This window comes from Rhodamnia argentea, chromosome 6 (assembly GCF_020921035.1).
Source record: "Rhodamnia argentea isolate NSW1041297 chromosome 6, ASM2092103v1, whole genome shotgun sequence".
NCBI classification, from domain to species: Eukaryota; Viridiplantae; Streptophyta; class Magnoliopsida; order Myrtales; family Myrtaceae; genus Rhodamnia; species Rhodamnia argentea.
This window is the reverse complement of record NC_063155.1, coordinates 10,064,651-10,092,597: the sequence shown is the minus strand read 5'-3', so window position 1 is coordinate 10,092,597 and position 27,947 is coordinate 10,064,651. Positions and strand designations below refer to the sequence as shown.

At 37.7% G+C, this 27,947-nt stretch overlaps 1 protein-coding gene across 4 annotated transcripts; it reads left to right on the top strand.

Moving 5' to 3' along the window:
• Positions 1–27,925, top strand: LOC115741512 (callose synthase 10). Of its 4 annotated transcripts, none has more exons than XM_030675459.2 (51): positions 1–445; positions 546–643; positions 818–981; positions 1,927–2,050; positions 2,534–2,644; positions 2,842–2,967; positions 4,812–4,901; positions 5,986–6,083; positions 6,173–6,290; positions 7,768–7,896; positions 8,611–8,687; positions 8,784–8,862; positions 9,582–9,674; positions 9,764–9,866; positions 9,983–10,106; positions 10,232–10,418; positions 10,533–10,585; positions 11,836–11,896; positions 12,020–12,101; positions 14,400–14,449; positions 14,659–14,745; positions 14,884–14,969; positions 15,092–15,119; positions 15,197–15,303; positions 15,434–15,515; positions 15,603–15,763; positions 15,901–16,021; positions 16,157–16,254; positions 16,344–16,434; positions 16,511–16,671; positions 16,759–16,868; positions 17,479–17,613; positions 17,719–17,788; positions 17,866–18,042; positions 18,419–18,536; positions 19,471–19,590; positions 21,218–21,333; positions 21,419–21,502; positions 21,707–21,819; positions 22,759–22,811; positions 22,895–23,071; positions 23,162–23,209; positions 23,741–23,899; positions 24,286–24,399; positions 24,489–24,577; positions 24,774–24,932; positions 25,097–25,199; positions 25,577–25,696; positions 27,055–27,105; positions 27,205–27,387; positions 27,496–27,925. In XM_030675459.2, exons 1-51 carry the CDS (start codon positions 238–240, stop codon positions 27,730–27,732), a joined length of 5,733 nt encoding a protein of 1,910 aa, XP_030531319.2. In that variant the 5' UTR covers positions 1–237; the 3' UTR covers positions 27,733–27,925. The 4 variants fall into 4 exon arrangements, with proteins under 4 accessions (XP_030531319.2, XP_030531321.2, XP_048137131.1 ...); XM_030675461.2 differs by having other exon boundaries at positions 2–445; positions 15,206–15,303; XM_048281174.1 differs by having other exon boundaries at positions 2–445; positions 17,719–17,787; positions 17,871–18,042.
• Positions 27,926–27,947: the final 22 nt, after the last annotated feature.

The window sequence follows — 27,947 nt, the reverse complement described above, 5'->3', positions numbered from 1 at the left end:
CGTTTCCTTCTCACCGGGACATTTGATCTTCTCTCTCTCCTCTCTCTCTCTCTCTCTCCGCTTAAACCTTTTTCTTTACAATTTCAAACCCCTTTCTCGGACTTCGCTTTTCCACTGTTCCCCAACTCGCTTCCAGATCCACACTCCCCGCCGTCGACCGGCTGATCGGACCCGATCGGCGTCGTTTCTCAGCAGCACCCGCGTGGGATTCCGCCTCCCCGTCGCGCCACTGGAGCCATGGCTAGGCCTCACGACAACTGGGAGAGGCTGGTCAGGGCGACGCTGAGGAGGGAGCAGCTCGCGAGTGGCCGTCCGGGCCATGGGAGGACCCCGAGCGGCATCGCCGGGGCGGTCCCCCCCTCGCTTACTCGCTCCACCAACATCGACATGATCTTGCAGGCCGCAGACGAGATTCAGGCCGAGGACGCCAATGTTGCCCGGATACGTAAGGCCGAGCTGAGTTTGATTTCATTCTTTGGTATGGGTCGCTTCTGTTGTCGCTCTGAGCATTTAGTTAATTCTCGTCTCCGTTTGTCTATCTGAAGTATGTGAGCAGGCATATCGGATGGCTCAGAACCTGGATCCCAGTAGTGATGGTCGAGGCGTTCTCCAATTCAAGACTGGCTTAATGTCTATTATTAAGGTGGGACTAAACAATTGAATTTGAATTGGCGTCTCGACCTCTCTGTTGAGTTTCGTCATTTCTTGCTATTAGATTTTCTCTTGGGTTTAGTTCTCCAGAAGCCTTTTTTTTCCCCTCTATTTTCTCTTTTGTTGGGTTTTATAATCATAGTCTGAAAACTGGATTCTGCTGCAGCAAAAACTTGCCAAGAAGGATGGGGCACCGATTGATCGCAATCGAGATATAGAAAACTTGTGGGAGTTTTATAAACGCTACAAGAGGCAGTATAGAGTGGAAGATATGCAGAGGGAAGAGCAAAGATTGCTCGAATCTGGGGGCTATAGTGCTAATTTTGGAGAGTATGGAGACCTTCTGCGTGCCTATTTATTTGTATTTATCTTGATTGCCTAGTATAATGTTTTAGTAGGTAAACTACCTCACGATTTCAAGGATCATGGGCTTTTTGTAGGATGTGACTTGATCAATAAAACCAGTTAATCCCGAAATTTTTAGGATATATTGTTCATCTAAAGCAACACTATTAGCTTTCATTAACTACTGCTTACACACAAAAGTATGCCTGGTGAAATGGGTTCTTGATGTTGGGTTGCAAAAACACCAAGGTGGCAATGGAGGATGTAACATCTTAACCCCTTGAATCTTCAGAAAGTAAGATGCATGGCAGTGACATTAGGGGGCTGCAAAATCCAAATGTACTTCTTCACCTTCTGACCAAAAATGTACAAATTATATGTAACTTCAAAATTTGTGAAAAAAATTATGTTAATCTGCGTGACAAAATTCGTATGTTGTGAAAGTTTTGGGTGTTTAGGGTTCAAAAAAATATCGAAGTGCGTGAGTCACAAGATTTTGATTCGGCAGAAAGGAAAAAGTATAAGTCAATGTAGATGCACCCTAAACTGATGAATCAACAATTTCAACAATTTGTACTTTGTGAAGGTGAGAAAGTCCTCAAATGTATATTCTTTTGTCAACTGTAAAGTTTGTTTTACTCCTCAGTGCTTGATTTTTGATCCTCCAGGAAAATGATAGTAATTATGAATGCTTTTTCTGTGAGATATGCTTTTGGGACATGTCTCTTTGCTGCTTGTAATGTATGTCTCACGATTGCTCTCTTGCTCTCTTTAGTCGTGAAATTGCGACTAATAGTACTCCCTTATAGCTGATTGGCTAGATAATTGATATCAAGATGGATCTTTCCATGTTGTTCTTGGATGGGGACAGGGAATGTTTGGCTCTTTAATGTTACTTTCCTGAGGTGGTTGACAAAACTTTCTCTGCAGGTTGGAACTCAGCTATTCAGCAAGAAAAAAGGTGTTCAGTACCTTGAGAGCTTTGGTTGAGGTCATGGAGGCACTTAGCAAAGATGCAGATCCCCATGGTGTTGGAAAACACATCCAAGAAGAGGTTACTAATTGACATTTTTGGGTTCTATCAGTACATCAAAGAACTACTTTATACAAAAACATGCTCTCTCTTTGGTACTGACTCATAGACTTTCCATGTAATTCATCTTTACTTAAAGGAAGGTAGAGAAACTCTCTTCTTTCTGATTCCACAACTCAATCTTCACTCTTACAGGAGAACAGCATTTTGCAAACAACTATATTGGTTGTGAATTTTAATATCATACTATTATGAGTGGGTTTTGGTTGGAACCCTTTCTATGTTATCAGTGAAGTGCTATTGCCTATCTGGAGTCAGGGGCCTTTTCAATAAGCTTGCCTAGGGGCGCTCATGGCATATGTGATTATTTTTGTTAGCTGCACTACTTGTATAGAAAACCCTTCTTAGTGAGACGAGGCAGAGTGGCTATTGTTGTTGCTGGTGTACTACTGTGGCAGGTTGACTCTGTATTTTATACATAAACAATTTTGTGACTTTTTCCAGTTGCGAAGACTCAAGAAATCAGATGCAACGTTAGCTGGGGAGCTTACTCCCTACAATATTGTTCCTTTGGAAGCACCAGTGCTTTCCAATGCTATTGGCATATTTCCAGAGGTAAGTTAACCTTCCTTTAAGGGGTCCTAGTCAACCAAGTCTCTTGATTGAAAATTTTTCCCTTCTTTGGGAAAACAATCGCTGTCATGCACTAGTTTGTACATTATCAAACATCTGCTGGCTGGAATTGGTCCTGCTGTCTTGGCTTAATGGTTTTTGCCAGTGACCATTTCCCTTTTTTTTTCCAATTTTTCTAGGTTAAAGGCGCCATATCAGCTATTCGATATGCTGATCACTTCCCTAGACTTCCTGCTGATTTTGAGATTTCCGGACAGCGGGATGCTGACATTTTTGATCTTTTAGAATATGTGTTTGGGTTTCAGGTATGTACACTTTGTATTCAACTATTCACTTTGTTTTTTTTTCCCTATGGTTAATTATGGAGTGTAGTAAAGTGTTTTCATGCCTTTGTTCATACTCGAATTTCTTTGGCATACCGCCATTTCGTCCGTAATCTGTTGAAGAATCAATAGTCCTTTCTATTATGCATTCTTGTTCTCACTTTCACCTTACTTGTGTAATGTATATCATATGAGGTGCAATTTTGCTTATCATGCATGTGACCTAGTTTGAGTGGATCTAGATATTAATTTTAAGGGATTTCATGGGGCTATGGAAGGGTTTCTACATGAATGTGCATGAAGGAGTAGGAAGAGGAAAAGAAAGTGTTGATGTATGTCCCACGTTGCTTGTAATGGGTCCTAAATACTCTTTATATTCATGTAGTCTCTTTCCATCTATTAGCTTAAACTTTTGGGTTGGACTTTTTAACATGGTATCGTAGCTAGTGCTAACCCTTCCGAGAATGTGCGTCGTAAAATTCCACATGAATGAGCGTAGTCAAAATTTCACGTGCGGCTCATAATCTGTTTTGCACGTGAGAGGGGGTGTTGATGTATGTCCCACATTGCTTGATAATGGGTCATAAATGCTCTTTATATTCATGTAGTCTCCCTCTATTTATTAGCTTAAGCTTTTGGGTTGGACTTTCTAACAGAAAGCCTGGTAAATAATTGTAGGAGGATTAAAGTAGCTATGCTGACCTGATAATATCTCTCACGCAACAAAAGTAACTGTATTTAGTGGCAACACTGTAGTGGTTTATGGGCATTACATGATATACTTCCTTTTTAGGAAAAGATGCTGCAAAAGTTTTGATGAAGTTTGGAAGATGATATCCAAAACTGTACTCCTTGTGTAGTGGTTTATATAGATTTACTATGCTCTGCTTTTCAAAATATGTGTTGTATAAGCAATGCCCACTAGTCGATATTTCATAGTCAGAGTGAGTGCAAATTTTGTCCACTTGCTTCTCCAAATATCTTGCTTGGATTAAGCTCTTTCAAGTGATTCCTGAATCTTTTTGAAGCTAGAGTAGATAGTAAGGACACAAGCCAGAAAATATATAAGGGAGGAAAACAGGAACAAGGGGAAGGACCCGCCTTTTACTGGAATGGTTTCTGCGGAACTTCTTTTCTCCAAAATGATCACACTTGCAATTTACCCTTTTATATACAAGTACTTGTCAGTTAAACATTTCACAAGTCATAAGCAGCTGTTCCTCTTCCTAGTATAGCTAAAAAGTACTGGTGGATCAACCCTTATGCTGGTGTTACGACTTCTGCTTCAGAGATAAAACTCTTCTTTCAGTGGCCTCGCCACAAAATATTTGGCTTCGCTCAGTGAAGCTTGTCAATGTATGCTGACAATATTGAGGTGCCCTTCCAATGGGGTGGTTAATCAATTCTGGAACTCTCCATGGTTTTGGTCGTGTTTTAGTTGAATATGTGAGTTTATGGTATTGGGAGTGGTGTCTCCATGGTTTTGGTCGTGTTTTAGTTGAACGTACGAGTTTAAAGGTATTAGGAGTGGAAATATTTTGTACGATATAGGATATTTCAGTTGAGGTTTGTTGGGTGCCACATTACCAGCCTGCCAGGTAGATTCTTTGTAGTATCTGTAGTTCTACTTCAATGCATATATTGCTTGTCCATGTTTTTCTATTTGTTTGATAACTACTGTGATGAATGAATTTTTCTGTTTTCAGCTTTTGTATCGGAAGTGTTATAGGGCATGGTCACCAATTATTCTGTCCATTTTAATTTATTCATCGAAGAAGATTGATAGGATGATCTAGTTTTTTTTTTTTTTTTTTATTTATTTGCAGAATGACAACATAAGGAATCAGCGTGAGAATATTGTTCTTGCTCTAGCGAATGCTCAGACTCGACTCAGAATACCAGCTGAGACTGATCCTGTTGGTACCTTTGCTTAGAGATAAATTCACTTTGGAAGAATTTCTATTATTTGTCCTCATAGTTAAAGTTGCTCATGTTATTTGCTTCACGTATGCATACATCTTGGCATGCAGTTATTTGGTGAAATTTTTCTGCTTGATTGTCTTAATATCTAAAGAATGAAGAGGTAGAAGGTGATTATTGCAATGTGATTACTAGTTTTATGTGCTTTTATGCCAACTATAATTGTGATTTCAGGTATTTTGTTTGATCTTTTCAATATCAGGGAGTTTGTTGAATATTTTCAATATCAGTTCATTCTGAAATTCGTAGTTCAAGAATTGTTCTTCTTCCAAGTGTGACTTTTTTTTTGCATCTATGAGTTCGAATTCTGGCTGATCCTTTCATGTTGGCTCCAAGCACTTGATTCACGGAGACTTCTGCAGGTGATATTTTGCTGTATTTCCACCAAAATGTATGCCAAGAAGATTTTATTATAACGATTGTTGTATGGACGATATGACTAATGAATCCCTATATGTATAATTACTTAAAATGGGTTTGGGAGTGGATGTGACTCAAGAGTGGATTGGTTCACTGAGTCAACATAAATTTTCTCAGAACGTCCGAATTTTTTGTTCATTACAAAAGGTTCCTTCTTTGAGTCTTGTGGAAAAGGGTTAGATACTTTCCTCTTTTGTGACGTTTTTAAGTGATTCTTGTTACTGAGGATTGTCAAGGAGCTTGTTGACCAATGGTCTCCTGGTTATTTTTGTTTCCACGGGTGCATTCTAATAATTTCTTCAACAGCTTAGCAGGGAATAGATCTAAAGAGTTAGATTACCGGAGATATATTCCTATATTAGCGCATATTTGTTGGTTTAGAAAATATTTGGGTTTCTATCTCAGGTTGTAGGTTTTTGTTGATTAGCCCCATATTTGAGCCTCAAAGCAAAGATTTTGTTGCTGTCTGTATTTTACTGCCTGGATGGATGGCCCCTTGGTGCTTATTTTAGAAAAACTTTCTGTGAAACATGCAAATGTGTGATCTTTGTTCTGCATGGGTCAGTGGCTGAACACTACCTGGTCTATTTTTGGATCCAGAAAATAGATGAGAAAGCTGTCAATGAGGTGTTCTTGAAGGTGCTGGATAACTATATCAAGTGGTGCAGATACTTGCGGATTCGACTTGTCTGGAATAGGTTAGGTTACTGCTTTGAAAGATTTACTAATATTCTAATTTTTTGTAATTTCATTTCTGTCTTGATCTATCTAATGTTTTTATGTTCAGTTTAGAAGCAATTACTAGGGACAGGAAGCTCTTTATGGTTTCATTGTACTTTCTCATATGGGGTGAAGGTGCGAATGTGCGGTTCCTTCCTGAATGTATCTGCTATATCTTTCACAATGTAAGTCTTTTCAGTTTGTTGTTCGGTTCTTTAAACTTGTCCTTCGGCACTTATTCATTACACGTGTAGTTGTAGTGTCTTCAATTTCTCTTGGTTATGGGTGATGGGCTTGGGGAATGGCAAGACTTTAATCTAGGTCAGCACTTGAGGAAGGGTTGCCTCTACCGATTTAGCAAACTGATGTTCTCGAGCATTAAACTATTCTGTAGCCGACTATATTTGATGCATATTTGCATTGCCAAAAGATGGACTTGTATAGGGTTGCAAATTTTCTTATGATGTGGATTTATTGGAGAATTGGACATTTCTTAATTTAATAGTTACTAGGAGTTGCAAGACAAGAAAGTAAGTAGAATGTCTACCCATAGTCTAACGTAGGAGAGTGGCTTCTTTGATATCCTGAAAGTTCAAAGAGATTAACCACCTCTTCTTTAGCTTAAAGGTCAGTTTCAAACCAAAATGAAAAATGAAAAAAGATCAAAAAGAGATGAATTTAGAAGTCTTTTTTTAATGTTCTGTAAAAGCATGGGAAGCTGACAATTCCTCTCAAAAAGTAATTTCACTTCCATTTGAGGAACATTGTCATAGCCAAAGCCAATATTAAGCTGCCTCACGTTAATCTTGTTCACTTCCATTCGAGAAACATGATCATAGCCGGAGCGAATGTTAAGCTGCCTCACATTAATCTTGTTCATTACTCTATGAATCACAAGTGAAAGCTTTCATATGTATGACCTGTGAACTTGTAACTTCTGAAGAAATAACATTTTCCAGTAGCTGGCTTCCCACCCACGTATTTTCTTTACCGTTCATGTGCACCTCCATTTGACAATTAAGAAAAATCTGAGAACACCTCTCTTCATTGAGTTGTGGAGACCTCTCAGGTTTACATTTCATGTAAACCTTCATTCTAATTGTGAGAAGGAGAGAGCATATCTACTATGATAGGGTCCTGGGTTTAGAAAACCAAGTCATTTTGTTTCCAATGAAGACAACCGGGGTTTGGTCTTTCAAGGTCTTGGAGCATCATCTCTATTGTAAGTAAATCACGGATTCGTTTTCATGCTTGTTAAGATCATTTTCAATGCCCAAACTCCACAGACCTTACTCCAACCTCGAGGCAATATCAACTCTCTTGGAAAGTGTCCTGTTCATATTCTTCAAGAATTAACTTTGAGACTGCTAGGGGAGGTTTGACTTTCCCCTAGACAAAATTTTTGCTGCTCTCATGCTGGGCCCAAATTTTTTTTTTTGATAACTTCTGATCTGTGAGAGGAGGTTCACCTTCAAATTTCACTTTTTCTTGAGGTCAATGCTGTCATTGCTTGAAGGCCAATTTTTGTTTTCCAATATTTCGAGAGTTTCAGTTCATATGTCATTTTATTTTTTGTTCTAGTTGTAGGAATGCATGCTGCCTAAATAGAATTCCGAATATGCATTGCCTCATGGATGGTAACAAAATTGCTTTACTTTACAGATGGCAAAAGAATTAGATGCGATATTGGATCATGGAGAGGCTAACATTGCTGCAAGCTGTAGAACAGAAAGTGGTTCAGCATCATTCCTGAAGCAAATAATTTGTCCTATATATCATACCTTGGTCATGGTGGGTACTCCTAATTATTTTGATAGTTTCTTTCTGATTTGAAAAGATGTCGATATCGTTTTTTTCTCCCTTCGAGTGTCGACATTGTGTTGCTGCTTTTTTCTTGCAAATGCTCTTTGAGGTTATGGAGTTTCTATGTGTTGTCTCTTTCCAGGTCTCTGTTAGATATGAGTTTTCACTGGATTACTGTCATTGTATTTTGTATATTTATAAGCTTTCATATTTGACAAAATGTGTGTTAGATTGTTTAAGTTGGTAACTTTACTGACATAATGAAAAAATTTCTCAGTATGGCCTTTCTATTTAATCGTCTCTACGAGTTCGTTTGTGTGTATATTTTCTTCTATGTGCTTGTTAGTTTCTCTTGATATTATGCTAACACACTCTCAAGAGTTTATCAGCTTCTTGATGCCCACACATTGCTCTTCTTCAGTCCAGCCTTTCTTTCCTTTCTTTTTTGGCTGAAGAAGCGCAAAAGTGTGAGCCTGTTGGTTGCCATTGTGAGATACTTGTTGCTTAAATTGGATAACTAGATTTGACAGAATGAAGATAATAATTTCATTAAGCATGTCAATACTGTTTAGGAGAGCAAAGTAAAATGAGTGACACTTATAGCTGGCAAATTTGTATTCTAGTTTCAAGTAACAGATGGCGTCCTGTTTGTGTATTTTCAGTTACTTTCTGTATCAAAATTTTAATTTTAATTTCATGCAGGAAGCTGCAAATAATGATAATGGGAGAGCTCCACATTCTAAATGGAGAAATTATGATGACTTCAACGAATACTTTTGGTTTGTTCTCCTAGCTGATATAATCCTTCTCAAATTGGTAAATTTGTTTCGCAAATGTCTCTGTTATTTAATTTCTCCCATTTGCATCTATTGCAGGTCACCTACTTGTTTTGAATTGGGCTGGCCTTTCAGAATGGATTCACCTTTCTTCATGAAGCCTAAAGGGAGGAAAAGGGTTTGTTCTAAATCAAACCCTAGATTTTCAAAATCTCTGCCTTATCTGTTATGCTAAACATGGGAACTCTGTTGTATTTTAGAGGATATTGAAATTTGGTGTTATTTTGAGTTTCTTGACATGGATTATATTGGGAACATACCAAGTGGAGATGTGCATCCAGTATTTGTAACTTGTTCATAGACTCGTTATTAAGTGAACATAGGCTCACTTACAGATTTATCATATTTTTCTTTTGATAGTGAGGAAAATGGCTGGCATTGCTTATTCTCTAATTTTAAAGAGCGATGTTTAGTTGATTATTAGCTTTCCTGTGGATATTAAATGACTGAGAACCTATACCGAGTATTTGGTCATATCAACGGCTTTGTTCTTTGCCATATAGATTTGTGATTGGTGATTGTTGATTTTTGAGTCTCTGTTTTTTAGTATCGTGCTTTATGCTGAGTAATGGCGTAAGATGATCCATAGAGTGGAGCCATTTAGTGTCAATAAGCTTGTGTTGCTGTGAGCTGTTCAATGCTTGCTTTCATCAATGTTTTTGTGGATTGTACATGAAGAACTGTTGCAAACAAATTATACAAGTAAAGAATGAATATACAATACCATATTTGACACCATTCATTCTTCTAGTTGTACTTTTAGAGTATTCTACTCTTTCTGAAATATATCTTTACTATTGCACATTTCACTGACTCGCATGCATGTGAATTTTGCAGACTGGGAAAAGCACGTTCGTCGAGCACCGTACTTTTCTTCACTTGTATCGAAGTTTTCATCGTCTTTGGATCTTCTTGGTGTTAATGTTTCAGGTAGTTAGATGATAATACGACTATATCGGGTTCAATACTATTGTTTCTGCAATTTGATAGAAGTTCTCTTTGCTTACTTTCTATTTCAGGCTCTCACACTTATTGCCTTTCATAAAGGTGATATAAATTTGCGTGCTTTCAAGGCAGTTCTTAGTATCGGGCCTACATTTGCTATAATGAATTTTGTTGAGAGTGAGTTCCCTTTGGTGTTTCTTTTGTTCATGCATCTGCATATCCAAATAATAACCCTTGTGGTCCGTTTTTAGCACCCTTTTCAAAAGCTATCGTTTTGGTTGCTTTCTTGATAGGTTGCTTAGATGTCATCCTCATGTATGGGGCTTACACTACAGCAAGAGGAATGGCAATCTCAAGGCTGGTCATTAGGTTCTTCTGGTGTGGCTTGACCTCTGTGGCTGTGACATATCTATACCTGTAAGTTTGTGGTTTTGGCTTTTGAAGAGTGGAAAAGAACAGTCACGCAATCTTGTAAGGTTGTTTTTTCTTTCCCCTTTCTGACTGGATTTGGTGGGTTGTAATAAGTAGTGATTAACTTGCAGGAAAGTTGTGGATGAAATGAATAAGAACAACTCGGATTCTACCTATTTTCGGATCTACATACTGGTTGTGGGTGTTTATGCGGCTTTACGCGTAGTCCTAGGGCTGCTGCTGAAACTACCCGCATGTCATTCCCTTTCTCAGATGTCTGATCAATCATTTTTTCAATTTTTTAAGTGGATTTATCAGGTATTCTGTGTGGCTCATTCGGCTGATGTTAGAAATTTTAATTCAATGTTTCCTTTTCAGATCATTTGTAGATGACCATCTCCTTCTTATTTTGATCTCTATACTTCCTACCAGGAACGTTATTTTGTTGGCCGTGGACTTTATGAAAGTTTGAGCGATTACTGTCGGTAAGCTTTTGTCCTCATGGGCATGACGATTAATAGTGTCTATGGATGCATGAACCTTGTGTGATCCTCAGTACTTCTGTGCTATCACAGTGTAGCATTGGCTTTAGTTTAACTCTTAGAAGTGAGTTGTAGGGATTGTTAATCTTTTTTCCTTTTTATACGATCTGTGGCATGGGCTACCAAATGAGTGTAGCTCTTCTCCTTCATTTGTCTCAATCCAGTTACTAGTCAGCTTGAAGTCCAGAATCCTCGGTCAAGTTTATTGATGAATTGGTTATTTATTTATTTATTTATCTTGTATACAGAATTTGAGAATACTATGTGTCAAAATCTATTCTTATGTACCCAGTGATATGCTTTGCTTCGTGGAGTCATTTCTATTATTTTCTGCTGGATCATTTTAGACAGAAAAACGTCCCCGTGCATGTAAAGTAACCGATGCAAGTGCTACTTCCTTATCTCGCCCTTTTCTTTCTTCAAGTCTTAACTAACGTCAATAAATAACTCCATTCTAGGATGGCCTTCATAATGTTTTTCAAGAAATGGTTAAAGAAAACTTGTTGATCCAAAATTGCTAGACCAAAGATACAAGAAACACATAGCAGAGTACTGATAGAATAGAAAGGTGAGGAAGAGTTGGACTGAATTTTAGTGTGAATCTTACTTTGATTAGTAATAGCTGGTTTAACGTGGGTATATTGTCATTAAGATAAGATTCTCTATTCGTCTCTCCCCAAGTCTCTACCCGCTTTATATACCTTGTATGACTGTCAGCATAGGACGAGTTTCAGCACAAATGATGGCGATGGCCAATGGAACTCCAGCAATGAGCCTCGTAACAGGAGATTACTATTATACTTGTGCTATTGACATTTGTTATCGTAACACTTGGAGTGGGTTTTCTACTTTTCATCTACATTTCTCTAGATGGTCATCTGTGATTAAGGTTTGGGTAAGTTGAAGTCCTGTAACTTGATCCAATTAGATATAACGGAATACACTTTATTTCCTATGTAGGATCTTTTCTTCTATGTTTGCTGGTTTTCCAAATATGTGGCTACTTAAGTGGTCTAGAGCTCTACTTTTTTTGTTATTCAGTATGCTGACATGATGTCCCATATGATCTCTCTATTGTTTTGGTAACACTTACCTTTCATTTAAATGTGTTTTCTTTTATTTCGCCATGATTAATGAATGTCAGCTGTAAGCAGCGAGAATCTATATTGACTGTTTTATTTCATCTACTGCAGGTATGTTCTATACTGGTTGGTCATTTTCATATGCAAATTTACATTTGCTTACTTCCTCCAGGCAAGTTGGTTTAACTTGCTTAGTTGTAAAAGCTAAACCATGAGTGTTTTCTCTCTGCTAGTTTTTAATGTATAGAATATCTGGCTCTTTTTTTTTTAAGCCTGATATCTTCTTCGACTGCAGATTAAACCTCTTGTGAAGCCGACCAGGATTATTAGTGATCTTCCATCTTTGCCATACTCATGGCATGATTTGATTTCAAAAAGTAAGTTTTTATTTAGTTTTCAAATTTAAGAATCAGAAAGTAAGTTTTTTTATGTAGTTTTAAAATTGTAGGGCCACTCTTTAATTTTTTTCCCCCTAGTGAATATTTAGGTAGGGAAAGTAGTACCAATTTTATCTAGGCAAAAGTTCTCTATTTCCTGCTATTTTATTGTTTTTTAAGTTAAATTAGTACCAAATTGATTAAAAATGAGTAGGTACTTGGCCCTCATATAGGTTTTCTTTAGAGATTTCTGCGAGATAGATTGAGATACTAGGTGATTTATTTAGAGCATGTGATAAACACGTGCAAGATTATGCTGAAGTCGAAGTTTGGGATTCATCTAGGTTGCCACTCTAATTTGCATTTTTGTTGCTAACTCTAGTGACACTATGATGGTTACTAGTGAATTATGGACCTTAGCTAGCTTACTGTTTTAGTTTTATATTGGTTGCTTGCTCTGTGTAATTAGATATCTCCATTTATATTTTGTTATGTAATCTTGAAATTCAAAATATGATGCTGCCAACCTAGTTATATTACCTAGGAGACCTGTTTTCATCTCGTGTGGGACAACCACGAGACCTCCAATGAGCTGGTCATAACTTGTCATCCGCAGAATACAGACAGTCTTTTGTGCAACACCTTGCCTGCTACACTCTTAAGTTAGGATTGCTTGGCGTGACATGGGCTTTTGGCGTACGATTGGATTCTTAGTTGGGCTGGTTGTGGGACTGCGTCTGTGGATTAAGCTTTTTCTCTGAGCCTATTCTTCTTGGTGGAGTTGCCAGTTTTAGTTTCTCCATCAAGATATGTTATTTCTATTACTGTGGGACTGTTTACATAAGCAATACTGAAAGTAAATCCAACTTTTGTGTTACATATTGAGTGAGAGCTAGTGGTAATTGTGAGGGAGCTTCATTTCTTTCTGGTTTAATGTCTTTATTTTGGAAGACAGAACACTTCGTGGCGGGATTTTGATTGAAGCGCTTCTCTGAAAAAGAATAGATATCGTTAAGCATAAACTGAAGGGACCTTCACAGAATTTCCAAGAAATCTTGATTTTCGGCCATTTTAATGCTATCTTAAGAGAAATGGTTTGACAGACATTGATATTCCAAAATGATTACTTTGTTTTGGAGCGTTTACAATATCACTGCGAAAGTGCTATCCGCTGTGCTATAAAAGATCATCAGCAAAATTGCAGAATCATTTGGGTTTAGCTAGTAAAGTTAGTGATGACTCTCTTTAAATGAGGCTTTGTACATAGATTGTTATGCATTGTTATGATTTAATAAGTATTATCAACTGCAACATTGCCAGAGGAGATTCCATTTCTGGTTGGCATGGCAGTGCTGTTTGATTCCACCTTGAACCCAATTTTCTTAAAGATGTAGACTTGCCAGCTCCTCAGCTCTGGAATTTCTGTTTTTATGGTGTAAATACTGTAAAGGCGGATGTTCGAGGAACTTTAATTATTGTGAGGGAGAGAATACAAAGCTGAACGAGTTGAGGAAGATGTGGTAAAATGGCAGTTCGCTAACAATCAGTCTTTGAAGTCCAATCATACCAGTGCTTAACTTTTGGAATGATTGAGAATGAATCAGTACTTACCTTTGATTCAGGTGGAGATCAGGGTACTTAGGATTTTTCAGTTTTTTCAAGGAGGCTTTTACTGAATGCTTAGTCTGTTGAAGATTGGTTGGTTTTGGTGAGCAGTTGCATTAGAGAAAATAACTACCTATCACTCCACCCATAGGATGCAAACTCCTTAATTTGATTTTGGCATGTGTCAGGATTAGCTGGATAATAGTGAAATTGATCCAGGAGGAGATGAAGCCTGAAGGCTTTGGTAGGGGTTTTGTCTATGCAAAAAAAAAAAAAAAAAGAAAGAAGGAAAAAAAAAAAAGAGGAAGCTATGATGGTTGATCCCTCTTTACCTTGTGTGGAGGCTGAGAAGTAGAAGCATTTGGAGGAGAGTGATTTCGTCATCATTAATGGTGGAAGTGCTTGTTGTCATGGATATCCTGGGTAGAGCATCCAGATTGTTTTCCTCTAATGGTTGGTGTCATCTTGGTGCTAATTCATTTTGGTAGACAATCCAAACATGTGTATGTATAGAAGGCATCCAAATCCGTGTTTGCCAATGTATTTGCACTTCAGGGAGCAGGAAATGATCTTTTTACAAGCCTTACTCTTTGCTTTGCTGGACACGTCAACTCGCCCATTTGGGAAACATGCATATGTATTTTTAGTGGATTAAGATATCATTACTTATGATTTTTTCCAACTGTTGAGCAGATAACAATAATGCCTTGGCCATAGCCAGCCTTTGGGCTCCGGTTGTAGCTGTGAGTACCCTTTTGCTAGTCTTTTTTTTTTTTGCCATCCAAAGGTGTACAATTGCCTTCATGTCAAGAAGAAAAAATTTGATCTGTTTGGAATCCTCCTAATTAGTTTATAAGAAGAAAAGCTGCAGTTTGATTTTAAACACTGGATAGTTAATATATTTGTTTGAATATAGTATTGACAATGGTCCGCTCTATTTTTAAATTGCCAGATTTATCTCATGGACATTCACATCTGGTATACTCTCTTGTCTGCAATTGTCGGTGGTGTGATGGGTGCTCGTGCCCGATTAGGCGAGGTACAGTAGTTTGTAGACCACGGACTAATTTTAGACTTGGCTGGCGGTAGCATTCTTTCTAAGTTGCATATTTCTAGAATGGTTGGATGTTCTTTCCCTTGTAAACCTCATGCCGTGCATTGAAATTTTTTTTGGCAGATACGCTCCATTGAAATGCTGCATAGGCGTTTCGAGTCCTTCCCTGAAGCTTTTGTTAAGAATCTCGTATCTTCCCAAATGAAGCGGTGATAATTATTCTCTGTGGCTTATATGTAGCATTTCTGGGTTTTTCCTCAGTCAACTTTTTTTGTTCTTGTCGTTGCATAATCACCCTTGTTAACTCATCTGTTATCCTCTTTGTTTTCAGGATGCCCTTTAATCAGCAGTCACCCCAGGTTAGTGGTGTACTCATGTTTCATGTTTCATCCTTTTTTTCTTTAATTGAGTTTATCATTCTCTTATTTTATGTATTTATGTGCAGGATGCACAAGACATGAATAAAGTATATGCGGCCATGTTTTCTCCATTTTGGAATGATATTATTAAAAGCTTACGGGAGGAAGACTATATCAGTAACAGGTAAGTTTATGAAAGAATGCTTCTTTCTAGTGAGAAAGTAATACCTGGATTTTGTTCTGATCTATGTTTCTACTTCCCCCTTTTCTTTTTATGTTGGTTCATAGTTGTTTAATTGGTTTCTTTGCTGCAGGGAGATGGATTTGCTTTTCATTCCTAGCAACACAGGAAGCTTAGGATTAGTTCAATGGCCATTGTTCCTTTTAAGCAGCAAGGTACTTTTCTCAAGTTTATGCATACTGATTTCAAATGGATGATGCTAGTCATCAACTGAACTGTTTTATTATGTCTGCTCTGCTCAGATCCTGTTGGCGATTGATTTGGCATTGGACTGCAGAGACACCCAGGCGGATTTGTGGAATAGGATATGTAGAGATGAATATATGGCCTATGCTGTTCAAGAATGCTATTACAGCACAGAGAAAATATTACTCTCTCTTGTTGATGGAGAGGGTAGACTCTGGTAGGGTTCAAATTTTAGATCTGTATGCTTATGTTCTAAGTTGATGTAATCATATGGTTCTTTGAAGAAATTTGACAGCTGAATGTGTTCCTATAATGATTTGGATATCTTCTCCTGTGTAAACTTTGTCTTAATAGGGTCGAGAGAATTTTTCGTGAGATCAACAATAGCATAATGGAGGGTTCGCTGGTTATTACATTGTATCTTAAGAAACTTCCTTTGGTGGTGTCAAGATTTACCGCATTGACTGGACTCCTGGTATGCATTTTGGTATATCTTTTATGTTGTTAATGGTTATCTTCCTTTCATAACAAATAAGATGCCCATGATACTAGGCCATGTGAACTTTACCTAAATTATTCTGTTATTTGTGGTGCAAATCTTTTTTGCCAGACACGGAATGAAACTCCTGAACTTGCCAATGGTGCTGCGAAAGCTATATATGATCTGTATGAGGTTGTTACACATGATTTGCTGTCATCTGACTTGAGGTATTGAGTCAGCTCACATTTTGTTTGGCTCTTTGGATCTGATTCTAATATTTGGGTGAGTTAAAAGATTGTTTTTGAAAATGCTTCAGGGAGCAGCTGGATACATGGAATATATTGGCCAGGGCACGGAATGAGAGCAGACTATTTTCTAGGGTTGAGTGGCCCAGGGTTCCAGAAATTGTAAGGATCTTTGGACATACGCAAGTCGAAGATGATACTATTCTAGTTTTTGAGTCATTTGTTTTTCTTGGAACAGAAGGAGCAGGTGAAGCGTCTGCACCTGCTTCTCACTGTTAAAGAAACAGCAGCTAATATTCCAAAAAATCTGGAAGCGAGGAGGAGATTAGAATTTTTTACCAACTCGTTGTTCATGGATATGCCATCAGCAAAGCCAGTTAGTGAAATGATGCCATTCAGGTCACTTCCCCATATTTCAGGCAGCTTTTGGGCCATGAGCTTTCTTACCTTCTTTACCCATTGTTCGCCTTGTTTTGCTTGAAACAGTGTCTTCACGCCGTACTACAGTGAGACTGTTATATATAGTTCCTCCGACTTGCAAAAAGAGAATGAAGATGGAATATCCACTCTTTTCTATCTTCAAAAGATATTTCCTGGTAACTATGATGACTAGGCTCTTCTTTTATTAACGAGACGATTTCCTGTATGAATTCTTATCCCTTTGACTTGACATTGACCTTATCTGTCATCTTCAATTATTGCATGCTTTCCTGTACTTTTTTATGACGTTAGATTGCTAACTTTGAGAATAAATAGCAATTTTAGTTTGATAACCTAACCAAATGGAATACCATATGGTTGGTACATAGTCTTGGCCAGTTGGCACACCTTTTGTGCTGTTCAGAAAGATCTGCTCTTGTTAGGAAGCTTAAGTATAGTTTCTTGTTTTTTCCTTTTGATAGAATAATTAAATATTAAACCACGCATAGACTTGTTGTTTCTTGTGCTCGGAGTGTCTTAGTTTTAGATACTCGTTCGCACCTGATGTGGCATTGTATAGTGGAGTGTTAGCGGTTTACATTTGACAGAGAAGCAAATGAGAGAAATATGGTATTTCTAGATTAGTCTTCCCTTTTCCTGGTGTTTTTAAGCTCTTATCTAATAAAAGATTTCCAGAACGAGTTGTTCAAAATTATCTATACACTAGATTGCTTTTTTTGATGCTTCGGTTTTCAAGCTCACAGGGCTAATACCTACTTTCTTTAGATGAATGGGTAAATTTCTTGGAACGGATTGGTCGAGATGAGTCCACTGGGGATGCAGAACTTCAAGATAGTTCTAGTGATTCTTTGGAGCTTCGATTTTGGGTTTCTTATCGTGGACAGACTTTAGCAAGAACTGGTTAGAACATTTCTATCTTTTCCTATTCTTTGGATCACATTCATCTCGAAGTGGAAGGCACCCTTCAATAGGAAAATTTCTGATCGTTCAGTCATCATGAAACAGTGCGTGGGATGATGTATTATAGAAGGGCTTTGATGCTACAAAGTTTTCTGGAAGGGAGACCTTTGGGAGGTATGGCCGATATTTTTGCAGTAAATCTTTTTACTGTTTAGGGTGAAGCATGCCCTTACTTAAATATGATATCATGACTCTAGTGGTAGACAATTCTCGGGCAAACTCCCTATCAACTCAAGGTTTTGAACTGTCACATGAGGCACGGGCTCAAGCAGATCTGAAGTTTACTTATGTGGTGTCATGCCAAATTTATGGGCAGCAGAAGCAGAAGAAGGCTCCAGAAGCTGCTGATATTGCTCTTTTGTTACAGAGGTAAGCCTTCTAGATTTTATTTTACAACGCTTTGCATGTCTATGGTATGTATATGGAGTTTCTTCACTATGACATATTTGTTAGGATGGCATTTGCTAAAGTATCTCATATAACTTACGGGATTTGTCTAGGCATTATAGACATGTATACATTACATGTAACTTAGTTGGTCAAAGACCTGTCATATGATTATGTTTCACAGATGGGCTCGGCTTCTCTCGGCCCCCCCTTACTCCCCATAAAATTATTTTTGTCAAACCTTTTTTGTTAGGCAAGTATGTGATGGAGAAGGTAGGAATATTGCATAAATTTGAAGCAAAACATTTATGATTGACCTGCATTTTCAGTCAATTCTTTAATTAAATTTTCTGATTAGGAATGAGGCACTCCGTGTTGCTTTCATACATGTGGAGGAAAGCGTTGTAGCTGAAGGAAATGTCTCCAAGGAATTTTATTCAAAACTTGTGAAAGCAGATGTAAATGGAAAAGACCAGGTATATGCTACTCTTGTTATGTAGTTATTATCCATAGTACATCCCCTGCAGAGCGAGGTAATTATCTTGTCAATCGTTACCGAGTGCTGCCTTGTCTTCCGTGCATAACATTTCTTTCCATAAACTATGTGGAAAAGATTTACTTACAGAATTTTAAAAAAATTTGATAACTTGTGAATTTTGGGTGCTTCAGGAAGTTGATAAATGATATTATCTTTGGAATTGTTTAATGAAAATGAACTTTGGAGTATTGTAAGGAAAAAGGTTAAAGAGTGTCTCCTGCGGATGTTGTGACAAATCAAAGGAACTTTACAGTTTCCAAAGCTTCATGTGTAATCAATCTTTAGAAAATTCGATTTTAAAGTGCGCTTAACTAGTGCCTTGTTGACACTTTGTAACACTACCGATAGAATATTAAATATTAAACCGTGCATTTATCTAATAGCTTAAGCTTTTAGAATAATTGATAGTTCCCACCAAATTCTCACATGGTATCGTAACAGGAGATCCCGAGTTCAAATTTTTTCAGGCCTCACTTGCCTCCCCAATTAAATATATCCACACTTGGTACTTGGGCGTGAAGGGGAGTGATAGAATATTTAAATATTAAATCACATTTCATCTAATAGCTTAAGCTTTTAGAAAAGTTGGCAATGATCCCACAAATTTCACTACTACCTTATTGTAGATACAACGAGATATGACATCACCAAATGGGATCTTAGAAAATGGTACTTGGTTACTATTTGTTGCTAGTGAATTTTGTAACGAAAGAATCTATAGGTAATAAAGAACCTCATGATATCATCTGATTGAAGATTTTTTTTGTGTATTCGTTTGTATTTTCTTATATGTTCTATCCATAAAACAGCTGGCGGCTCTTTTTTCTCCCCCATGCAACTTGTGCTTATATGCTGCCTTCTTTCTTTTGCAGGAAATATATTCCATTAAACTTCCTGGGGATCCAAAGCTTGGAGAAGGAAAACCTGAAAACCAAAACCATGCTATTGTTTTCACTCGCGGTGATGCTATTCAGACTATTGACATGAATCAGGTGAAGAAGATTTTCTTGTTTATGCGAACACTTCACCATGCTTTTATAAGCTATACAATCTATTCTAGAATAGATATTCGGAGAAAGAAAATCCTGACATAAGTTTTGACAGCTGCTTCAATGTGGTAATGAGTACATTTATAATTAGAGAAAAGCTGAAGAATAATGCTAGCAATGTAAAGTTGGTATGCAAATTGGTTTGCTTGCACATTGCTTAATATGCTAATTTTGCAACCCAATTATAGTTGGCACTGCCCAAAGCTTTATTGGATTCAACTATCTCGTAACTAAAAGAATCTGGCTTATGCTGAATGCTAGGTGGCCTGAATAATATTGAATGCTGGGAAACGTCAGTTGAAACATCCAATGATTTTAGCCTGCATGATTATTTTTTCTCTTCGACGAAATCACGTTTTGTTCTTTTCCATAAATTTCTCCTTGTCATGTAAAGAACTGTTTGAATACCTGCTTAATATGAAGACCAGTAATAGCACACACACAACACTCTCTTTCTCCACAAATCATCCTTGAGCATTTCCTTGTAAAGTAATAGTTGTACTGTTTTTAGCTTTAGTCTGTTGATGATACAATATTTGAGAGTAAATCATAGGTTATCTTCTATGGGTAGTTACAATTTCACATACAGAGTTGATGATGAACAACGATCTTTATGGGCATTTTGGTATTATGGCAAATCTAACGTGTGGAATACTGCAAATTTCCTCATCTAATCAACTCTGGAATGCATCAACATAGCCTTCGATATTAATACTTTTGCTTCTGGAAGCCTTCTATTGGGACTTGAAAGGTTGTGGACATAACCGCAGTTCGGATTCAAGGATATTTGACTTAAAATTCTGGTTGAAATTATTGTATAACGGAAAAGTCTTAATTTTTGCTGAGATGTTTTTGTTGGACAAATAGGCTGAGGTAGGTCCACTCTCCTTGAGAAACATCGTCTTCTTCTATCCAGTTAATATGGGAATTGAATTGGCAAAGGAAATACATATTTATATTACTAAAAGAACTTTCGAAAAAGATACACTTGGAGGTGCTCCTCGACATTGCTGCATCAGATAATGAACCAATAGTGGAACTCAAAGTTGAAATGTATCAGCTGATGCTTCACATTCATGGTCAGCTGAACAAGAGATCTCATGTTGAAGCTTATTTGGTTCAATATTCCTTTTTTAACTTGATTTCAGAGTATATATTCAAACTCTTCCATTTGAAAAAGTGTGCCTCTTGCAGCAAATCACAAGTACAATTATAGGATGTTGAGGTGTACACTTAGTAAATGTTTGGGAGCATGTGTCTCTTCTTTGGCGTTTCGGTAGCTTTTGAGTGAATGTTGCATGTTAGAAGAACAAAACGCTCTCCGATGTAACTCCATACATTATTGTTTGTATATTTCTTGGCAAATAATTCTAAGTAGATTTTGAGAGGTACTTTTTTGTTGTCATTTCTAGTTTGTGCTATGCATATTACTTTGCTTGCTCTTTAATTTACTTCGCAAAGGGTGTAGTTTTTCGTGCTCTGTTTTGCTTTGGATAGATATTGATGTTGGAAATAGTCGTCTATCAAACACATGGCAAAATGTGATAATCTTCTCCTGCTTCATTTGTAGGACAATTACCTTGAGGAGGCAATGAAAATGAGAAATCTTCTCGATGAATTTCGAGGAAATCATGGCCTGAGACCTCCAACCATTCTTGGTGTTAGAGAACACGTCTTCACGGGAAGGTTGGGCATCATTGTCTTGTGATTACGTTATTCCTTTCTTTTTATTGATAGCACTCTATCAAACGCGAACAACTTTTTCCTGCAGTGTCTCATCTTTGGCATCGTTCATGTCCAAGCAAGAGACTAGTTTTGTGACTCTCGGTCAACGGGTGTTAGCTTATCCATTGAAGTAAGTGGTCTGGAACCTATTATTAAACCAGTTCTTAATACCGAGTCTGAGTTTTGTGTCGGACACGACTCCTCCCTGAGAAAGCGCAAGCACATGTGGACATCTTGTCCCACCATTCATAACGCCAATGTCTATATATAGACATAACCTCATCGGAATCATACTATTAGATACTAATGATTGCCACTTTGTTGTAACCTTCAGGGTCCGTATGCACTATGGACATCCAGATGTATTTGACCGTATCTTTCACATAACTCGAGGAGGTATTAGTAAGGCATCACGTGTCATAAATATCAGTGAAGATATATACGCAGGTATACATGTATTTTTTTCATTCTAACTAGTTTATTTCTGTTGAGTGATAAGTGGCGTTTGACTATGGGTGTTTGCTGGTTGACAACATAAGTAAAGCTAATTGAAAACGCTCTTGTTTAGAAACAAACCTTGATTTAAGAGTTTGACTTAATATGTTATTAAATTAATGGTTAATATTGTAACCAAATTTTGGCTGAACCTTAAAGTGCTCTCTCTCTCTCTCTCTCTCTCTCTCTCTCTCTCTCTCTCTCTCTCTCTGGTCTTTATCAATTAGCTGAGAGATTTCCACCTTCATTAGAACAAAGGTTCTGCGATTTTAGCAAATTTTTTACCTTGGGAGATACTTGCATTTCTTCATAACACACATGAATATATCCTCGAGATTCCTTCTTCCATCTTTTGGATTATATGGGAAGAGTGAAATGGAGAAACTTTTGTTGTTAATCTAACATATGAATATACCCCTCAACTTCTGCCTGATGGGCCGGGAGATACTTGCATTTCTTCATAACACATGAATATATCCTCGAGATTCCTTCTTCCATCTTTTGGATTATATGGGAAGAGTGAAATGGAGAAACTCATGTTGTTAATCTAACATATGAATATACCCCTCAACTTCTGCCTGATGGGCGTGATTTGTATGATCTTCACTCTTCCTTTGATTTTGTAGATCTGTTTTCTTTTCCCTAATTTTGTGGGGTCAATATGAAGAAATAGCCTTTAGTTAATACCTTAAATGTCACGACTTCATTGACCTGTATATGGAGAAGCTTAAGATCTTTTTAAAGTCTATGCTAGTGTAGCCCTGATAGTCCCCTGCATGGTTAGTGCACCTTCTTCAGATATGTTTGTATGAAAGTTTATTGTTCAACTCTTTGGATGAAACACGACTTGCTTCCTAATTAGTCTCATCTTGGTATTTTTAAATACTGCAGGGTTCAATTCCACATTGAGGCAGGGCAATATCACACACCATGAGTACATTCAGGTTTTCGTGGAGGAACAATCTCTATCTCTACTTAGAAGACCATGAATTTTTTGGTATAACCTTATTGCTTATGTTTTATGTAGGTAGGAAAGGGCAGGGATGTTGGCTTAAATCAGATTGCTCTGTTTGAGGGAAAAGTAGCTGGTGGTAATGGAGAACAAGTTCTTAGCAGGGATGTGTACCGCCTTGGACAACTTTTTGACTTCTTTAGAATGCTTTCGTTCTTCTTCACCACTGTTGGTTATTATGTTTGCACAATGGTATGATTTACCTATTCATTAAATTCTCTTAATGGTAACTGTACAATGGAATTATTTTTCTGAATGTGGTGTAAACTTTGTTCAATACAGATGACAGTCCTTACGATATATATTTTCTTATATGGGAGGGTTTACCTGGTAAGATGGCCATCCTCAATCTCTCTTTTACTTTGAATCAATCATGTGTACAATTTGAATTTGAAGGTGGAGATTGTCTTGTACTTTTTTATGAGTTTCTGGTAAGTAACTCTATAGGCTGCTGCTTTATGCAAGTCCTAGTGCACAGCGATGTGAACAAATAAGTTCCGAATTTGGATTATCATAGAAACTCTACACGAAACTCGTCATATCTTAATATTTTTGGAACTTTTAGACATGGTACTTACAGAGAATCGTTGTGTAATTACTTCTTCACTTGTTCTTTCAAATCTGTGGTCGGACCGAGTGACCAGCGAGCATAAATGGAATTTGGAAGGGCAGTATAGGAAATATGTATATGCAGATATACTTCTATGTATCAAATTCTCCAAATTGGTGTAACAGTGCATGTCTTTCATAATACTGGTTACTTGATGCCTTTTGTTTTTGGCTATCTACTCAAATAGCATGGGAATGAAATGTCTATCAGACTGTTTACTGGGTGTTTTTTTTCTGTGTGACTTGTTTCAGGCGTTCTCTGGACTTGATGAAGGGATCTCATTGGAGGCCAAAATGTTGGGAAATACGGCCTTAAATGCAGTTCTGAATGCACAGTTCTTGGTTCAAATTGGAGTTTTTACTGCTGTGCCCATGATTATGGGCTTTATCCTTGAGCAGGGATTACTGAAGGTTAGTCAGTACATTCCCCTTATCTTTATCGCATTCTTTTTGTCTGCCTCAGCGAACTTTTATCAATTTTAATGAGAGTTGATCATCTTGCCATTTTTACTGCACTGCAATTTTGAAGTGGATGTGTGACTCTCTCTCTCTCTCACTCACGCACACTGGCAAAGAGAGAGAGAGCTTGTCATATTGAGTAGCAGACAGGATCTCTCTCTCACGCACACTGGCACAGAGAGAGAGAGAGAGAGAGGGATTGTCATATTGAGTAGCAGACAGGATCCTGAGCCATACTGTAAAAATTTGTTGATTTTCACGCTAGTCAACAGTATATGAAATATTCTACCAAAAAAAAGATACGTCATATAGTTCCTGTTTTTCTTTTTTATTTGCAGGCTGTTTTCAGTTTTATCACGATGCAACTCCAGCTGTGTTCTGTATTCTTCACCTTCTCATTGGGAACTAGGACTCATTATTTTGGACGAACTATTCTTCATGGAGGGGCAAAGGTAGGAGCCTAAGTCCAAGTATCTCTGAACTCATTTTGCTCTTGTGCTTTAAGATTGTTTAACTTTATTTATTTTATTTGGATCAACAGTACAGAGCAACTGGGAGAGGCTTTGTTGTCCGTCACATCAAGTTTGCTGAAAATTACAGGCTTTACTCAAGAAGTCACTTCGTTAAAGCGTGAGTTACAATTTACATTGGAAGGATTGTTTAGTTTAGTGCTTTCCCCTTTCTGGCCATCTTCCCCTGTGCAGAATTTCTAGGTTGTGCATTTTCTTGGCCTCTCTTTGTTCTGTATTGTATTCTATATAAGCAGTACAAATTCTCAAATCAATACTCACGTGATTTTCTTTTTGTTTTTACTCTTGGAGTACAGGCTTGAAGTCGCACTACTACTGATAGTGTATATAGCATATGGATATACAGAAGGAGGCGCTGTTTCTTTTGTTTTACTAACTCTTAGCAGCTGGTTCCTTGTCATCTCATGGCTCTTTGCTCCATATATCTTTAATCCCTCAGGTTTTGAGTGGCAAAAGTAAGTCCAGCAGTTCTTTACCATTTACCTCTTTAGTTCAAATTTCAATGATTTTGTATTAACCTAACTGTGACTTCTAGTCTTTTCTTGACATTAATCTGTTGGCTGGATGACAAGGTGCTGTATTTTTTCCAAACACGTATTTACCATCTTTTGTTGAGCAGGACTGTGGAGGACTTTGATGATTGGACCAACTGGCTTCTATATAGAGGTGGAGTAGGGGTGAAGGGGGAAAATAGCTGGGAATTTTGGTGGGAAGAAGAACAGGCATGTACTTGTTTTCCGGTTGCCATTTCTCGTTGCAGACAAAAGAAAATTTGTTTCATAGTTCTAGGGTTGGAATAAATTCTGTTGATTATTGGCTTCAAACTTGACTTTCCTTGTTTTCCTTTATCTACCTGCTGCCCCTCCTTTACTTCATCTGCTTGTTTTGCTTTTCTGAATTTGCCAAGGGTAATCTCAGAGACGGGCAGGATTTATGATTTTCTTTATTTTTTCTTTTATTCTTATGGAAGTTTTACATGATTCAAAGTTTATAGGAATATCCTGTTCATATTTCTTGTCAATGTCCCTTTTTTCCTCTGATGCATGGTTCCCTAATTCATCTTGTGTCTATTATTTTGAAACGTGCCCTGGTTTTGCAGGTGCATATCCATACATTAAGGGGTCGAATATTGGAAACAATATTAAGCATAAGGTTCTTTCTATTCCAATATGGCATTGTGTACAAACTCCACCTTACTGGGAAGGACACATCTCTTGCGGTAAACTTCTTGGCCCCTTGTCTCATGACAAATCCCTGTTCTCTTTGTTAATTTCACCTTTATTTTTATCTAATTGCTAGTCTTGCTTTTTGAGACAATTCTTGTTAGAAAGCCGCACTTAGGTTTGTATGAAGGCTGTATTAATTTGTTTAATCTATCCTTTGGGCATTGAAGTTTTGCCAGGATCTTAGGCAATAAATTCTAGTATTTTAAATGGCCTTGTTTCACACCTTATTCTTAATGTGTTAGCATTGACACTGCAATGATTTTCAGACATCACAGCTAGTCCTTGTGTAATGCACTATGAAAACCAGAGAGAGATGACATCCAATCCTGGTGAAATGAAAATGGATAAATAGATTTGGTGTGCTTTGCTTGATGGATTTTCAACTTGCTATATGATTGTTATTTTTGTAAATAGTTTGTGTGGTCAAGAGACAGGCCCGCTGCATATGTATCATACATATTTCTTAATGCACATCCTCTCGTGTGACTCATACTTTACAAATGAAGCACCAGATGTGGATGTAACCTTACACAGGAGCATAATAACTAGAATAGAAGGCAAGATAATGATTAGAGAAAGTTTTCAAACTCGTCATGTCGACTCTGATGCAATGTGAAATTAATATACTGCAACGGGGCACACTGTGGTTGACGTACTGGATATGATCGACATTATCTATCCACGTTATAAATGAAAGGTTTAAGATACGGTAGAGCTAGGACAGTTATTATATGAGGTCTACCCAATGCTAGATGTAGAGGCACCTAATAGATCGATATGAACATCGTGAGCTATCCCGCAATAAAACCCGTTGTTGCTGATACCTTCTTCTCGGTTCCTTCTTCTCCTTCTTCCATAACTCGAGCTTGGAGAATGAAGAGATAAGAGGGCCCTATGGAGAATGTGGTCAGAAATCCATGATAGAGTCCGATCATAACGACCGAATTTATTATCTTCATGCATAAGGATACTGGATTACCTAGTAGAAAAGATTTAGGATACTGGATTACCTAGTAGAAAAGATTTCAAAATCATCACAAACCTCCCTTTTTTCTTTTCCATTTCGACCTGGAGAACTAGTTGGATTGTTGCGAGCGGCACGAACGGGGCGCGCTTTGGAAGAATCGATCTGTTACCGCGCCATCCTATTGGGAATAACAAGAAGCAGCATACAGAAAAGGAAAATTCTTACATATATCTCTACTGTTTCCAATCAAAGTTTTCTCTGTTACATTGTACATGAGATGATTCGATTTAGATTGGGAATTTAATTGAGTTCACAATGTCAATGGAGAAACATGCCTTAGGGTGGCTGTCTACTTTACATCATAGCAATTGCTTTTGATTGCAGATTTACGGCTTCTCTTGGGCAGTGTTGGCTGGCATTGTCATGATTTTCAAGGTGTGGATTCATCTTCCCGTTTGCATCTCTCCCTTGCTATGGTTGTCTTTTGTCGGAGATTTTAACTGGTACTATCTGTTGTTTCTTGTTGCCGTGTAGATTTATACTTTCAGCCCAAAAAAATCTACCAACTTCCAACTATTTATGCGATTTATTCAAGGAGTCACATCATTGGGACTTATTGCAGCCCTCTGCCTTGTTGTTATATTTACTCGTCTGACAATAGCTGACTTGTTCGCAAGTATTCTTGCATTTATTCCTACCGGCTGGGGCATACTTTGTGTAAGTACTTAAGATTAAAACCAAGCTTTCTACGTCATTGTAAGTTCTTTTTCCTAAAGGTGGCATTGCTCAACATTTTTGTACTCCTTTGTGTTTGAACTTAAACAGCTGGCAATTGCATGGAAGAAGGTAGTCTGGAGCCTAGGATTGTGGGATTCAGTAAGGGAGTTTGCCAGAATGTATGATGCCGGGATGGGTATGCTCATCTTTGCTCCAGTTGCTAGTTTGTCGTGGTTCCCATTTGTCACCACTTTCCAATCTCGTCTTCTCTTTAACCAAGCATTTAGTCGTGGCCTTGAGATCTCTCTGATCCTCGCTGGTAATAAAGCCAATGTTGAAGTCTAAACTCGTAGTCACCAAGGTATGCTGATTCTGTTGTACGGTAGAGCCTTGTAAGTCAGATAGGAGAGTCCTTAGTTGTCCTTTTCTTTTCCCCTTTCGCTTTTGCTTTTGTAGTTATTCAGAGTAAATATGTCTGTACATGCTCATACTGGAGAGAGAGATGTATATGTCAGGAATATTGTTGGGGTTGTATCAATCTTTGAAGTACGCAGGACTTA

Coding starts and splice junctions, on each gene's coding strand:
- LOC115741512 (XM_030675459.2), top strand. CDS start 238: ATGGCTAGGCCTCACGACAACTGGGAGAGGCTGGTCAGGGCGACGCTG. Junction 2,051..2,533: donor GAAAACACATCCAAGAAGAG/GTTACTAATTGA, acceptor GACTTTTTCCAG/TTGCGAAGACTCAAGAAATC. Junction 22,812..22,894: donor CACACCATGAGTACATTCAG/GTTTTCGTGGAG, acceptor TGTTTTATGTAG/GTAGGAAAGGGCAGGGATGT.